Here is a 16451-nt window from a genome sequence, read left to right as displayed (position 1 = left end):
CGGCTGATGATAAAGCCATATGTACAGTCTTGAGTGTGCCTGGAGCGTTCATCATCCCCTCTTCTTGATCATTTCCACAAACTCTTCAACATTCCTCCTAAATCCCCTTTACCCATCCGTTTTACATGCTCGCAGGCCTTAGAATTAAAACGCTCTCGTGGTTGTCTTTAATAAAGGGCAGCAGCAAGAAGTTGCCTGAGCCCTTCATTAAACCAAGAGAGATGCCGTATCAGTTGTAAGTGTCTTTTTATTGCTTGTTAAAGCCACTTATTGTTTGACTCACTCACGCAGGACGTGACTGTTCACTGTAAAACATGCCATTTGGAAAAACTCAACATCAATGTAATACCACCTTTGGCAGGCCTTTCTCTGCAGAGGACTTTTCAAGTTCAACCTTTGATCTTTGTCACAATAACACAACAGGCCAGTAAAATGTCATGCTATGTGCTTAGGTCGTACCTTCTAAGAGTTATGCCTGTCTGGGAATGCAGGCCATGCAGGCATCTAAAGTGCTGGAGGAGTTTAAATGGAGAGAAGCTGGGCTTACACCTCTTATCCTAGCAACGGGGTGCTGCCGTGTGACTGTGGCATAGAATGAATGAATTCATATGTCTGGGTCCATGTGTGCTCTTGAGAGAAAGTGCACATGTACTCACTGGTAATGTTCACAACGTAAGAACATGTCACGCATGTGTATGTGTGTACTGTATGTGTTTCACAGCAAGACATATGGTGTAAATATGATACAGTGCTAATATGAAGCATTCATGCCAGTGGAAATGTGTTTAAAGAAAACAATAGGAAAAGGAGCAGAGGTGCCAGTGCCACATCACACATGTATCAGTTGTTTAGACCATCATGTAGTCACAGATGGGTCTGTCACTATTACAATGAACGATCGCGATTATTAGAGCTGACCCTGACCATTTTGCATAATAGTTGGATTCTTCAGTCAAGGGAATTTAGAGCCGATGTTACAAATAAGGCTACAAATAAAAAGTGAATGAGGTTATTAGCTGGCTAAATATAGCGTCTACCTGAGCACACGGTTTCAGTGTCTGTCTAGATCTCACTGCAGTCAGACCGCTTCTTCCGTTTCAGCTCATATGAGACCGAGCCAGAGAGCGTGACGGTGGACGCGCTCCGAGCACACAGGTGTTGCCGATCGAATCAGAGGAAATTAGCAGCGAGGTAGTAAATGTAGTGTAACCACCAAGTGAGCGTCAACTTTGACCCTGGAGGCAAAACAAAGTCTCCCCTGTGCTTCCTAACCACGGTCTGGAAGCTGAAGCAGGAACGGTCAACACTGGCCTTGGGTTCCCCCGTCGCATATTAAATATTGATCGATGAGCAGCCTCTGAAGTCAACAACATGGGTTAGATCTACTGCAAAGCCAAACAGCATCATTGTGTGGTATGAAATGGAGAAATACAGTTAAATATCAACTAAAATTCATATTTTTGACATCTCCAGTCACAGAATCGATCAACAAAGGAGATTCATTGGAAGAACTTCTCTGATTAACTTCAGCAGCAATGTATATTTGCTTTGCAGTAATTAAATCAGAGTAACATAAGACGATGCCAGCAACAAAGAAAACCTACGATTTTACAAGTTGGGCAACAAAAGTAGCAGCATGGGGCTCCATCAGTCACAATCAGTGTGAGAGCAAAACGTCACTGCACAAGCATCATCACAACCAATCGGAACGAATCAGAAGAAATAGTGGTCGACGCATTAAAGAATAAAAAATGTATCAAAAAATGTTTGGGGTTTTGTTTTGAGTTTTATTGCACTTTGGGGCTGATTAAATCAGGACGGGCCACTCGCCCGCAAAACTATTGATCTTCCTTTGGTACGGCGAGTCGGCCGTGTGCTCCTCTCTTCTGTTGTGCCTCGTGTTTCTCTGGGTTTTTAGACTCTCAGTTTTCAGTGCCAGGTGCATCCAAGTCAGCTGATAGCAGCATCTCCTTATTTCTGAGACAGAACAAACATTTGTGAAGTAACATAAATAAAAAAAGAAATAAACAATGTTAGTTTAGCGGCCTTCCCTGGTGTTCGCGAACTTTGTTCCACAGCAGCCACACTGAGAACGCTGCCTGCAGACGTGAGTTTCTTTTAATTGGCCTAATGATCGCAGGCATCTTCCGATGCAGATTATCTCAAAATGGCATTAATCGACATTATCAACTAATCAATCACAGAGCCATGTAGAACCCTGTATCATGTTTTCTGTCCTTGAAACACTGGGCTCGCTTTCCTGTGTTATAACTTGCAGCTAAACTGACGAACAAACGTCTTAAATAAACAAACGAGCCGTTCCAACAGTGATATGACCGCGTAGGTCAGCAGGTCAAATGAGCAGAGCTGCAAGATGTTAGAAAAGGTTGCTTTGCTGTTACTTGGGCAATACTTGTTAGGAACCACCTCAGTATAGATGACTGCGTGTAAACACAGAGCCATGTAGAACCCTGTATCATTACTCAGAGTACACGGATTCCTGAATGCCTCTTCTAGTGGAATAGACCATTCCATGTAATAGTATCGACTATCCAATAGTGACTTCGCCATTACATGCGCCAGTGCCTATGCATGCGTGTGTGTGGCCCCTTAATTAAAGAACTGCTCCTCTGTGACAGAGTGCTACATCAGTATACAGTATGTGCTCCTTTAACAGGCTAGCTGCATAGCTTTGACAGTCAGTGTCAGTGTCTCCATCCTCTCAGCAGTGTAATGGGGTTAACTCAAAGACCCCCACAGCCCCCAAGGGTTTCTCTGGAGGCCACACCGCCTCTGATACTGAAAGAGGAGATAACTGGGGGAGTAAGAGACAACTAGAGGGGAGAAGAAAGAGGAGCAAGCAAAGCCGAGGATTAAGATTCAAAGAAGCGACAGACAAATATGAAACAAAAGGCAAGATGAGGCCAATCTCATCACAGGTTGTACAGACTTGAGGACTGATATTTTCACCAGCTGTTGCTTGACAGGAGTCGACATCATAAGACGTAGACAACAACACCACGTCAATTCTGCTCATAAGATGCAGACCCATATAGATACAGGCAGAAATCTCAGCAACACTGCAGAATTAAAATGGAAGCCTTTTGCTCTGTGGTTACGCTTTTCAATGAAACTGTTGTGACCGGCTCTCAGCTGTGTCTACACGCGTGTCCACACTTAACCCTTGCCCTGGTATTTTTGATGCTCACTCCTCCTCCCTGCACTATTAGTAGACTTTTTGTTTTATTGACGAAGAGGCATAGAGAAAGGGATTGTTTCTAGAAGAGGGGGGCCATTTTGATTTGGTTGAATTGAAATGAGGCTTTTTTGATACACTCCCTAAAGAGTGAGGCAGTTATATGCTCCTCCCACAACGTGTAGATTTTGATTGGATTATTAAATATCTTTTGTGCAGCTATTTTTCCTTTACATTTGCATCTTCACCGTGGTGTTAGTTTCCCCCCCCCCCCTCTCTCTCGCCAAAAATTAGAAGTTATCTTAATGCTACAAAAGGTTGAGAACCCTGAATTGCATGACTGATGATTAATATGAGTACAACCCACGCCCTGGTTGGGAGGATGGTTGGTAAACGACAGTGTACATTGACCCATTCAGATGGATGTGGCATCATTACCTCATTGATTCATTTATTTAAATGATGTAATGTTAATGGTGGTTATGGATGGAGCCTAACAAACCTAGATCTAAGGTTTTGGGACTTTAAAAGGCAGTACAAAGTGTCAGTGTCACCACCATCAGACTTGCCTACAGAAGCCACAATTATGACAAGATGTGGCAGGAGATGAGGCGCTCTCTGAGGGCTGAGCACATGTAGCAAATAAACAAAGGCTGCATGTGGAGAACAGAATATGTCATTAGAAATGCACCGTCTCTTCACGCTTGGTCAGCTCCCCTTTAGCCCCAACACGCTTTGGCTTCTTCAAACCTCCTCCTGGTGTTCTGCTCCAGCCATGTATCTCCTGCTTTATTAAACAATCACATTATTGAACAAGCTTGATTTAGCTGAATTACACAGAAACATCAGTTTCATGATACTGTATATTGACTTTAGATTTTTATTACGAAAGGAGCAGGGCTATTTGTCATACGAGTATTTAATGCCTTTTGTGTTTTTTCTGTTATTTTGTCAACCGGATAAATAAAACATGCATACAATTTAATATCCAAGACTTTAAACTGCTGCACCAACGCATGACAGTCTTTGTCTTATTGATCATAAGAGTTGTTATTTTTGGAAACATGTCAACACTAAAAGGGTACGATTCCTGTGTGCTGATGCAAATATCAAAACAAGAATGCTACCTAAAAACACAAAACCAACAATGTCTGAGTACGTCTACTCGATAACCATATCAGCGCAGTCATTTCCTAAAACAGCTGGTATCTGTAGTTTATAGCAAACGTTACTCAAGCAGGAGTAAACACTGCATTTGTTGGGAACTATGATATATTATGCACATTTAGTGCTCTACAAAGTATTTGGGCCAACAGGATTGTGTGTACATTGTACATTTTGTTTCTTTCTTTCATATTGGAATAGTCAATCTTCCAAATGTGTTGGAAAATATCAGCATGAATCCAATATCGTTAATCTCGACATTGTGTTGATTAAAACAATGAAAACTGAAGAAGATGAGACTAAAATGTACTTTTATAAAATAAATAAACAATGTCACCAAAATCTGTCATTTTTTCATGTGCATAATTTGGTCTCTGCTTTTCAGTGTCTCTTCATCAGGCTCCACAAACTAATTAAATCCACACCATTTAAACATTTGCATTACAACAGAATCAGGAGTAGTAGTAGCTTTGAAGCATGATATACTGTGTGTATGTTACCATAGACTGTATACAAGTAGTCTATATATGTATATATCCACGTAGTCATCGTGATGGCACCCATTGGTTTGTCAACTGCCGTTTTGAAGCCTCGAGTTTGGCCATTAGGCCGTCGCCATCTTGGATTACGGCTGTCGCCATCTTGGCTTTTTGCAACCGGTTAACGGAAATTACAGATTTGGAATTGCAGAGGAGTGATGCAGAGATGATTCAGTCGGCTCTGGTAGCGGCAGCAACCTGTCAATCACAGTAAGCCCGCCCTAAAGCATACTCCGGTTTACGGTCCATTTTAATCTAAATGGACCATAATTTACTAAATGAACAAATATCATGCTGTATTGAAAAGGAAACGAGCAAATAAGACCATAAACTCATGTTTACAATGTGTACTGAGGGAATAAATCAAGTGAGAAGTAGAGTCATTTTCTCATAGACTTCTATACAACCAGAGGAGTCGCCCCCTGATCTCCATTAGAAAGAATGCAAGTTTAAGACACTGACTTCACTTGTCAGAACCGGAGGTTGCCACCTGGCAGTAATACTACAGACACATTCGCTATCGTAAGATACCAGACGAACGTATTGTATCCTCACATACGTACGTATAAAAGTCCCCCCTTTCAATTCAGACTTTTTACAAATAAACATCATTATGTAGTTATTTCAACAATACCTTTTGTCCGTTTATTGCAATTAAATAACAGCAAAACAGTTTACTTTGTGTTCATACAGCTGTAGCAAAACAGCCGACGTGTGGCTTGCTAGACACAGTGAATACAGCTCGATGAAATACACGGAGCTCCTCCAGATGATGTTATGAACCCAGAGAAGAAGGTATTTAGTTTCCCGGGATATCTGGGACTTCCACAACAAGTACTAAGCAGAAGTAGCGGGTATTTTTTCAATGGTTGAAATAAATGGCTTAGTTGATAATGGCTTCCATTGAAATAAGCCACTCCTCCCCGGCACGTCTAGCACGAATGAAGCGAATGACGCAAATAAACACAAATAAACACAAATAAACACAAATGATTCCGCGAGTAACGCAATGCCGGAATTCGTTTCGTGTGAACGCAGCATAAGACAAAATGAACACTAGTTCATGGTAATGACAGGGCACCAAGTGCAACGGTGCTGCTGTGTTTTTAATAGTGTTTGGACATGAATTGAACTCTACAGCACAGAAGATCTATTAGTGATACAAACACACTGTGTTACTATTGGTCTTTTCATGAGACTTGTTGACATTAAGAAAAATATTAAACATCCCCAGACTTATCCTTAAAATAAGTTGATATCTGATTAAAGACACTTTGTGCAAAGTCACATTAAGGTCAATACGCATTGAGCTTTAAAACCTAGCCCTAACAGAGTCTACTTCTGTCTTAAGGTTGTATATCTCCAAAGGATTTGTTATCTTAACCTCCTATTGTCACCCGTTGGATTCTATTAGAATCACCATTGTTAAGTGGACTGTATATAGTGGTATATATTTTGGTTGTTGGGAGTTGAAACATTTTTTAAATCCAAGTGTACATACATTATAGATTGGGAGTTTACTACATACCGTACTGTGTATTAGTGAGGCGCTTAAGCGTTCCATGGTAGTGTAAATCCCTGCAAGTGTAAAAATAGTGTTTCATCTAGTGCCACCATGGCTTAATAACAAGAACACAAGGTACAACTCTAATATGACCTTTGAGGGACGCTTTAGACCATGAACATGAACAGAGACACCAGTGCAAACACAATATCGCTAATCAAAAAACTGAATCTGATCAAAAAGAACAAGCAATGGCCTGAGAGCTGACAGCTTTGGCTCAGGTGAAAGGGTCTGGGAAGCTTCAATCACCCACACGTCGTGCCACACTGACAGAACAGGTTAGTGAAAGCTCCATCGTGCTCTGACAGGGGGGCTGTGAGGAGTAAAGGGGAGGAGAGGTGGGCGGGGGGGGGGGGGGGGGGAAGAGTTAAACTTAAAGGTCATCTTTATCTGCTGAGGACGGGGCACACACACCATCGCTTTGGGATTTTATTTCACGGATCACCAAAAGGAGATGCTCTTATTTGGTGTGTGTGTCTGTGAGGTATATTTTTGTGTTCATGGTATTTAAAATGTTGGATCTTGGCCAAAAAATAAGAGGTGGATATCTTCCAGACACAGAGAGACAGTAATGTCATCATGGTATCAGCTTCAAAATTAACAATACATATTGTTTCAATGTTATGGAAACGTTCAATGATTTGATTTGATTTGATGGGGAAGGCTATAGGACGCAATTTACACATTGAGGTTCAGGCATTTGCTGGGAGGAAATTCTAGTAACTGGACCTCTTTGAAATGGAATTGAATACGCTAACAGAGTATGGAACATTTGGTCATGTCAGACACAACTTTGCTGCATCAAGTGTTATAGCGCCCATGTATGACTCTAAAGGTTGCCCAATACCATATGGATATTTAGTCCCATTATTGTAAGCCAGGAAGAGTAGGGTGATATATTTCTACCTTTGGTTAAAGCAAGGCTCGTGGTCTCACGTGCAGAATATCTGCACGCTGTTGCGAGTTAGGGCTGGACAACTAATCAAACGATACTTCCAATTACGATTTTGGCTTCCAACAATCATGCTTCGTGAGTGCGGCTCTTTTGCTGTGTCATCACAACTCTTAACAATACAACCAATGTGTTTCACATTTAAATGCTTAGCCTTGTAGAGCACAAAGTTCTTCATAGATCTAGCCTGTAAACTTTGCTCTCAAAGTGCACCAGATTGATGCATTTAACTTTAAAATACACAAAAAAAGGCTATATGCATGTTTCTAAAAGCAGTGAATAAAGAAACGTGTTGAATAATCATGATCTCAACATTGATCAAGAAATCGTGATTAACATCTTTGCCATAATCGAGCAGGGCTATTTTAAGTCTACTTACTTGGAGGTCTTTGATGTTTGGGAAGGGAATTCCAATGGTGATCACTGCCCTGGCATTGTCATCAGTGAAGTCTAGTCCTTCACTCACTTTACCCCTACAGACAGCGATCAGCAGTGCACCATCTACATCAAATAAATAAATATAATGTCATATAAAGTGGGACTCTGAACAAGTACTAACTATTCCATTGTAAACGATGATGTCGGCAGTGGTGCAGCTGTACAAATGACAACGTAAGTTCAGATGAAGTAGCACCACTTACCGTTCTCATTGCTGGACTCACTGTGCGAACACTAGACTTGGTCAAATTAATGTAATCCCGCAAAAAATGAATAGACAGCCCCTATACAGAGTGATACAGCTGGTCCAAAGGTCATTGTGACAGTAACAAGTCTCACCTCTGTCTTCCTCACAGTACTTGATGGCATCATAGTACTTCTGAAGCAGTTCGTCAAAATCCCCCTTGCCGCCACCCCCGCGGGGCTCTGGGATCACGGCTTTGTGTCGTTCTAGCTTCTTCCAGAGACCAGTGTTGGTCCATCGGTCTCGCAGCTTGTCCAGCATCTGATCAAATCACAGGGCGTATCGTGTAAATAAAATTGCTTACTCGGGTTTTGTTGAAAAAGAGGAAATTGATCACATTGAATCAGGAGACTGAATCAAGAGAGCAGCATCTCTTTTCTAGACTCTTTTAGACGATGCTATAGTTAAGGACTTGTGGTTTAGAGCAGTGATTCTCAACTGGTGGGTTTGCCGCGGGCCTTTGCCTGACAAAAATAAAGGGGGGGGCAGGACAATTATAATGTGATTTGTGAAAGTAAAATCACAGGACGGTCTCTAAAAGAGAAACATGACCAGAGTCATTAGACTGACTGGACACACTCTTATAGGTGAATTCTTCCCACGAACAGCTAAAAACTGTATATCTCATATGGAGCAAACTTACCCACTCACATCTGAAATGACGACACAGGAAATAAACCCAAGAGCCCAATATGATCAGAATTATAACACATTAATTCACACTGTTCAACAATGATGTTAACAGAGAGGAATAGAGCTGAAACAAGTGCTTTAATAACTGTTGGAGCTATTTATTTGATATTGTATTTTGTTATTTCATTGTTGTAGATGTTTCATCTATTAAGATTATTTTTCTCTTTAATAGTAATTTGTTTAGTTATATTATTTTTTGGGTAATTACTGTGGGCACCTGTTGCTATTTAAACGAGTAGAAAGATAGGACCAGCATGCACCGGGGTGGGCGTAAAGTTTTTACCAGCTACACAGGACAGGAGTTTTGTTAGTTTGTTTGTTTGCTTGTTTTATTTGCTTTATTTAATAAATGCACAAAAATGGAATCCTGCTTGGACATTTCACTCTCTTCTGGCTGCGTAAGGATACCGACCACGGTGCATCAGTGGCGTTTCATTATTATTTGTTTAAGTTTGATTTAGCCGACAAATAGCCACTAAAACAACCACAGGTACAGTCCCTGCACACACACATTTCTCTTTTTAGAAGATAAGAAAAATATAATTGTGGCTTTTTCACTTCATCCTGAATGAACTGAATTTAAAGCTGCAGGACAATTCAGTGAAATTAACTTTTCTAAAATAATAATAATAATACATTTTATTTATAGAGCGCTTTTCATGACACTCAAGACACTTCACATTAAAATCATCATGTATAAAAATACACTAAAAACAAAGTACACAATAATAGTCACATTAAAAGCAGTTTTGAACAGGTGAGTTTTGATTTGAATGTGGAAAGGTCAGTGCAATCTCGGATGTTTTTGGGGAGAGAGTTCCAGAGGGAGGGTGCAGCTATGGAGAAGGCTCTGTCGCCCCATGTCCGGTGCTTGGTCCTGAGTGGAAGGGACAGGAGGTTGGCATCAGAGGAGCGGAGCCGGCGGGATGGAGTGTGGTGGTGAAGCAGGTCGGTGAGGTAGGAGGGGGCCTGATTGTGGAGGGCTTTGTGAGTGAGGAGAAGGATTTTGTATTGGATCCGTTGTGGGACGGGGAGCCAGTGGAGGTTCTGGAGAACAGGGGTGATGTGGTCACGGGAGCGGGTGTGGGTGAGCAGCAGAGTTCTGGATGTACTGGAGTTTATTTAGGATTTTGGATGATGTGCCGTAAAGAATACTGTTGCAATAGTCAATTCTGGAGGTGATGAAGGCGTGGATCAGAGTTTCAGCAGCAGATGAGGAGAGTGATGGGCGGAGACGGGCGATGTTTTTTAAGTGGAAAAAGGCAGTTCTGGTGATTTGTTTGACGTGGTGTTCAAAGGAGAGGTTGCTGTCAAACATGACTCCAAGGTTGCGGATGTGTGGGGAGGGAGACAGAGTGGAGTTGTCAATTGTGAGGCAGAAGTTGTGACTGGTTTTAGTGAGGGATTTGGGACCGATGATGATCATGTCAGATTTATCACAGTTCAGTTTGAGGAAGTTGGTTTGCATCCATGATTTAATGTCAGTGAGGCAGTTGGTGAGAGTGGAGTGAGTAGCAGTGGTGATGGCTTTTGTGGAGATGTAGAGTTGGACATCATCGGCGTAACAGTGAAAGTGAAGTCCATGTTGACGGATGATGTTACCAAGAGGGAGCAAGTAGAGGATGAACAGAAGAGGACCAAGCACCGAACCCTGGGGGACGCCTTGAGACAGAGGAGCAGTGGAGGAGGTGCAGTTGTTGATACTGATGAACTGTTGTCTGTTTGTGAGATATGATTTAATCCAGGAGAGAGCAGATCCGGTGATGTTGAGGCAGGATTCGAGGCGGGAGAGAAGGATGCTGTGGTTGATGGTGTCAAAAGCTGCGGTGAGGTCGAGGAGGATGAGAATGTTGAGGTGACCAGCGTCTGAGGAGAGGAGGAGGTCGTTGGTGACTTTAAGGAGGGCTGTTTCAGTGCTGTGCTGTGAGCGGAAACCAGATTGAAATGGTTCGAACAGATCGTTTGAGATGAGGTGGGCTTTGAGTTGTGTGGCGACAATGCGTTCCAGTATTTTTGACAGAAAGGGAAGATTGGAAATGGGACGAAAATTGCTCATGGTGTCAGGGTCAAGTCCAGGTTGTTTGAGGATGGGGGTGACAGCCAGTTTAAGTGTGTCGGGGACTGAACCGGAGCTGAGGGAGGAGTTGATGACTGTGATGAGTGGTGAGATGGCTGGGAGACAGTCCTTGACCAGGTTAGATGGGATAGGATCCAGGTGGAGCTTCTCATTCCAGTTGTGAATTTAGGCAGCTCCAACGGGGACACAAGGGAGAACTGAGAAAGGGGCTGAGGTGTGATGGGGGGGGCAGGTGGAGTGATGGAAAAGGCAGGGGAGGTGTTCAGGTTGCTGTAGATGGTGTCAATTTTTGTTTGGAAAAAAGAAAGAAAAGAGCTGCATTTGTTGACTGTGAAGGATGTGGAGGTGTTGTCCTTGGGTTTGAGAAGCTTGTTTATTGTAGAGAACAGAGCCTTTGGGATAGAAGAGCCAGAGTGTATGAGGTGTGAGTAGTAGGTGGACCGGGCTGAGATGAGAGCGTCTTTGTACTGTTGAAGGTAGTCGGAGAGGGCTTGGAGAATGAATGAATTACTTTATTTTAAGATGCACATTTTTCAAAAGCTTTCAGTTATGTCAGTTATTCTTTAATGCAGCCCTTACCTTACTTGAAATGAGAAGAACATTTATCTATGTATTATTTATAATCCATCCAGTTCAATTTGAAAACTGAGAATAATAATTGTTAAAATATAATTGATGTGTACTTTCTTTATTTGTGTTGGACCTTTTTGAAATTTACTTGAATACCCCTGGTATAGAAGAACACAGTGTGTTTTCATGTGCCAATAGAGCATGGTGAAATGCAAGTACAACACAGACTACATGAGATATGGATTTTCTTACATTGACAAAAGAGGGAAAAAACCTAACCATATTATAACAACAGCCGATTTAAGCCCACAGTTTCGATAATCACTGTTCTATCTGGTGGAACCATTGTAACTGCTCTCCAAAAATGGCGCCATAGGGGTGTTACGAGTCTACCACGTGTGCACTGCGTCATCGCGAAGGATCTCCTTTCAGCCAAAGACCCGACAAGGTCCCAGCGGGGACTGGTCACACACCGGCCCGGGGCCCATGACGGAGGGAGGGGACATTCTAGGTGGCTGCATCTGTAGTTATGAGCGGGACAATAGACTTTGAAGTGTAGAAGTACGCTGTAACATGGACTATGTAGACAACTGGGTTGGATATCCGTTCTGTCAGACGCTTGTAACACATTATGACACTTTCAATGTCTGAAACATTAAGCTTGAAACTAAGAACAGGAAGCATTTAGCTACCCATGTTTGCTCCCGTGTCCTCGCACAGCTTGGAGTTCTTTTCTTCATTTGTACTCGCTGTAAAGCTGATGCGTTTGGATCCCCTTTGTAATACAATCACTGTTCTCGTACTATTGTCAGTGCTCTTCGGAGAGGCACATTGATCTAAAAGCACTCATCTTATGGCCCCACTCATATCTGTGCTGTGCAGATTATATCCTTGAATAAGCATGGCTTCACAATGAAAGAGCAGCTCCACTGGCTTGGAAATGTGTTATACGGGTCAAGTAGAAGTTCTTCTTGTAGTCAGCAGAAAACTTCAACAGGCTAACGGTGTAAAGCAGTAAAGCCAGATGCAGAAGGCACCACCAGATGGGAGGAAGGTGGGGAGCATTCTATGACGTCTTGTCCCCAACAGTACATCTATTCTATTTACCTGCATGAACAGACAACTCAAGTGTTCCTCAAAAACACCGTACAGAAAGCAAAATGTACCACAACACAAGAGTGTTGATAATGCCTTGCATGCCATTGGGATTGCCTCATAGTGGTGAAATGAAGCATGGGGAAGATTTAATCAGGTTGGTGCCTCCTAAAGAAAGTGCGGCCAGGATGTTTGCATCAATAAAACATTGCACAGTCACTAAATATGCAGCGTTACATCGACAAGGACCCCCCTTACGTGAGTCTTCAACTCAGCAAACGGTTTGTTCTCCAATAGCTTTCCAGTGCAATCTTGAGTGGGAGATGAATAATGCATGTTATGTACTTTAGGCCGATCTACTACTAAACAAAACAGCCATTATCTGCCAGGCTGCACTTGGAAAGGAGACGATTCCACAACGTTAAGAGTACCAAGGAAAAAATGCTCTCACTGATAAAAAGACATGCAACAGGGTAACGACAGTCCTGCAGCAAACATGATCATATCAGCAGAACTAGATTTAACAGGGCAACAAAGATCATGCTTTCATTCATTTTCATTTTGTTTAGTTTATATCAATGGCAGAAAAGTAGTTTACCATTGGATAGCAGAAAATACCTTTTAAAACTATTTGTTTTCTGTTCAGGACTGGACCAGTACTATAAATGCAGCCATGGACGAAAGACCAAATGATAATTGTGAATAATATTATGATATGAGAGATATGACTATCATTTTAAAGGAAAGTATGATGACTAAAAGCTCATCCCTTTGGAGAGGGCAGTCTGATGTCAATCTCTACTATCAACTATCTGCGAAGAACTGAGTTGGAAAACTTGCAGACTGGGGGCTCTCTCTGAAAAATCTGAAAATCGAGGTTAAGGCCTTCCAATTTATCATTCTGAGAACCACCATACAAACAAGTATGGCAACTTTTTGTATATGCCAGATAGGTAAAGCACTATAAATTGCATTCCAGTGTTTTTGAAATGAAAGCATGAGAATGTATACCCAGAAAGTATCAGTTATGTACATATATACAGGCTTTCAGTTGTTTATTTTAACCAAAGCAGAATTACCTTTACTCGCCAAGATCACACTAAAGCTCTCTCAGCTTTATCGGGTATCAGTGCATCTCAGAGACGTCTTCAAAACAGATTCAAGTGAGATTGTCGATTAAAAGTGAATACATTTGTTGGACACCAGTTCTTAAGAGGAGCACAGTTACGATGCCCGGGCAACATAAATGGAAATGAGCAGTGTTCAGCACATAAGAGGGCACAACAAAGTGTGAATTATGTATTGCCTTTTCCAGGCCTGGTGGGTGCTATGCTCAGCCGCTGCCAGTGACACAGTAAAGTGGGCCAGATCTTCCTGCGAATTGAGACAATGTGGTGAAACAACTAGATAGAAGCAGTGAACTGTAGTCTGTCTCGCACTTTTACACTCCCCTCCCCCCCCCCCATCTTTCACCTCCTTTGCATCCGGCCTCTCTCTATCTCCCCGGTGTCAGTGAGCTGTGTGGCGACACATCGCAGCTCTTCTAGTGCCTGCTGAATTATGAAACGGGTTTGGAGGCGACAGCATTAATGAAACATGCAGCCAGGAGCCACATTTCACAGTGGCGAGGGGAGACGTGTTGTTGCGGCGTAAATTATTCAGGCCCAAAATATCACAGTAACCATCACGCCAAGACTGGCGGCAAGAAGCCACCTGCCACCTCTGGCCCCCCACGTCGTCTGCTCTACACATCCCAGCCACACCGGTGAGTGTGCAGAACGCTGCACACACAGCCTGCTGCCTGAAGAATCCCATTAGTATTAATCACAGGTGTATATAAAGTGTTTATTTTGAGAGATTAATGTCTCATACCTGACAAAATTAACATAGATTATATATTGTCAACAAATCTTTTCATAGGATTTGAAATGACATGAAAAAATATGAATACCCTTCTTTCTTTCTTATATCATCTCTAAAGTTTCCACATTATGTTTAATTCGATTTCAAGCGTATTGACAGCCAGGATTTGCTGCTGTGGTTGAAGGAGATATCAGAACAAGGAGACGACTGAGGCTACATTTGATCTGTTAAGTCTGAAACTCTAAGCCTCCCAAAAAGGCTCCAGCTTGTCACACAGCAGTAATACTGAAGTTTCCACTGTAAAAACCCATATAAAACATCAACTCGGCTCTAAAAGAATCAGGAGGGATATGCTACACTGGACCCATGAATCCAAAGTGCTTCCAAACACAGACAGAAACAGTCTCACTCTGAGACACCGGTGCTTGTGGAGCTGTGTGATTGAGCTGCTGAGGACAACGTGTGCTGGCGGGTGTTCAGCCAACAGTCCGGTTTGAGTTGACACGAGCTCAGCAGAGCCCAGGCGCCAGCGCCGGGTGCGTCTTCACACAGACAGCGAGGAGACATCACCTAATGGCCCTTATCTCTATCTCCCTTAAAAGCATCTTGTATTCCCCGCCATCTTTTCACCTCTGCAAAATCCTGCTTTTGTTAATAAACCATCAGTCCCTTCCTCTGTGGTTCTAATGGGCATTAACTGGAGGGCTGTTGAGGCTCAAGTGCTACAAAACCACAGCACTGGTGCAGGTTATCGGAGAAAGAGTGTGTGACCATGATTACAGGCATGCTTTGTGTGCATCTTAAAAAAGAAAGGTATTGAGCTGTGTGCTAATGCACAACATTCTCTTGAGTTTTCTTTGAACTCATTTTACTGCACAGCACCAAAGCCAAATGACAGAAATACAGTTGGTTTCAGACAAACTATTTGACATCGACAGCCAAAGTCCGAATTGGAGTGATTGTATTACTAATTTGTCAATATACCTGCTGTAAGAAGATAACAAAATTGAACTTCACAGACTGTGTGCTCGTGAAGCAGAGAACGAGCCTCAAGGTACATCTCCTTGACCCCACAGACCTTTTCACTGAGCCAGCTGTGTACGAGGGGCCGATAGCCATCACCTAGACACACTGAACAGGGATGTCTGAAGATGACCTATCCTCTCCGTGTTGCCCGCGCACACACAGATCACAGGGAAGACGGGACTCAGCGGCACCAACGAGGACTCCACGGGCTCCAATTAATACCCCAGCCCTTCATATCCTCATCCTTAAGAGCCAACTGCAGATTAAATATGTATGCATCAGCACAGAGAGGGAGATAGAAGACTCCTACATGGCTATCAATAATAAAAAAATAATTTAAAAAACATCCCACAGCTCATAGTGGCTCCTTGGCTGGCATCACAGGCTGACAAAAAGGAAGGTAAAATGAGAAAACAAGACTCGGCGTCTTTGCTTTCCCTCACAGTTTGGATGGCGGTGTCATCAGCTGGTTGAGAATGCAACCTGATAGCAAGCAAACAAGGACTGCAGAGGAATCAAACCAATGATCACTGCATGTGACAGGTTGAGAGATACAAGTTGAACACGATCTATGCAAAAGGCAAAAAGCTAAATTTGCCAAGGGCAAAACGAACAACTGTCAAGGTCCAGTGTTAGATGGAGAATGATGTGTCCTCTAAACCAGTGGTCCCCAACCACCGGGCCCGGTACCGGGTCGCACAGAAAGAATAAATAACTGTTTTTCATTCGATTGATTATCAGAGTCGGAAAGATATTTTATTTTGAAAAATGACCGGATTCTCTCCCAATTACGTGCGCCTGTCCCTCTTGACACATGTCAAGACGCTTGTCACGTGATACGTTACCGCCGAGTGGACAGAGTGATATTTGACGTGTTTTAAACATTAGCAGGGATTTTGGAAGAGACTGAGCCTGGACCTTGATTCTCCCAGCTGGTGCACGATCACCTGTCTTTTAAAAGAGCTCGAGCGTTACTTCCCAACCACAAAAGACCCACGAACTGCGAAGGAATGGATCCGCGACCCATTTG

At 42.7% G+C, this 16451-nt stretch overlaps 2 protein-coding genes across 3 annotated transcripts in view; both read right to left on the bottom strand.

Annotated features, from left to right (window-relative positions):
- mrps23 (mitochondrial ribosomal protein S23) overlaps nucleotides 1-16451 on the bottom strand; it is a 244791-nt gene that overhangs the window by 193982 nt on the left and 34358 nt on the right. The window lies entirely within an intron of this gene.
- Nucleotides 1-16451, bottom strand: part of brip1 (BRCA1 interacting helicase 1) — a 50324-nt gene that overhangs the window by 8285 nt on the left and 25588 nt on the right. For both annotated transcript variants that reach the window (XM_079272574.1, XM_079272573.1), the window contains exons 15-16: nucleotides 8193-8358; nucleotides 7795-7916 (exon numbers count right to left, since the gene is read on the bottom strand). In XM_079272574.1, coding sequence (XP_079128700.1) covers nucleotides 7795-7916; nucleotides 8193-8358 — 288 coding nt within the window. The remainder of the gene's footprint in view (nucleotides 1-7794; nucleotides 7917-8192; nucleotides 8359-16451) is intronic.

Source organism: Melanostigma gelatinosum (genome assembly GCF_949748355.1).
Source record: "Melanostigma gelatinosum genome assembly, chromosome: 7".
Taxonomy (NCBI): domain Eukaryota; kingdom Metazoa; phylum Chordata; class Actinopteri; order Perciformes; family Zoarcidae; genus Melanostigma; species Melanostigma gelatinosum.
Note: the sequence above shows the minus strand (reverse complement) of the source record. Positions and strands in the feature narration are given on the sequence as shown.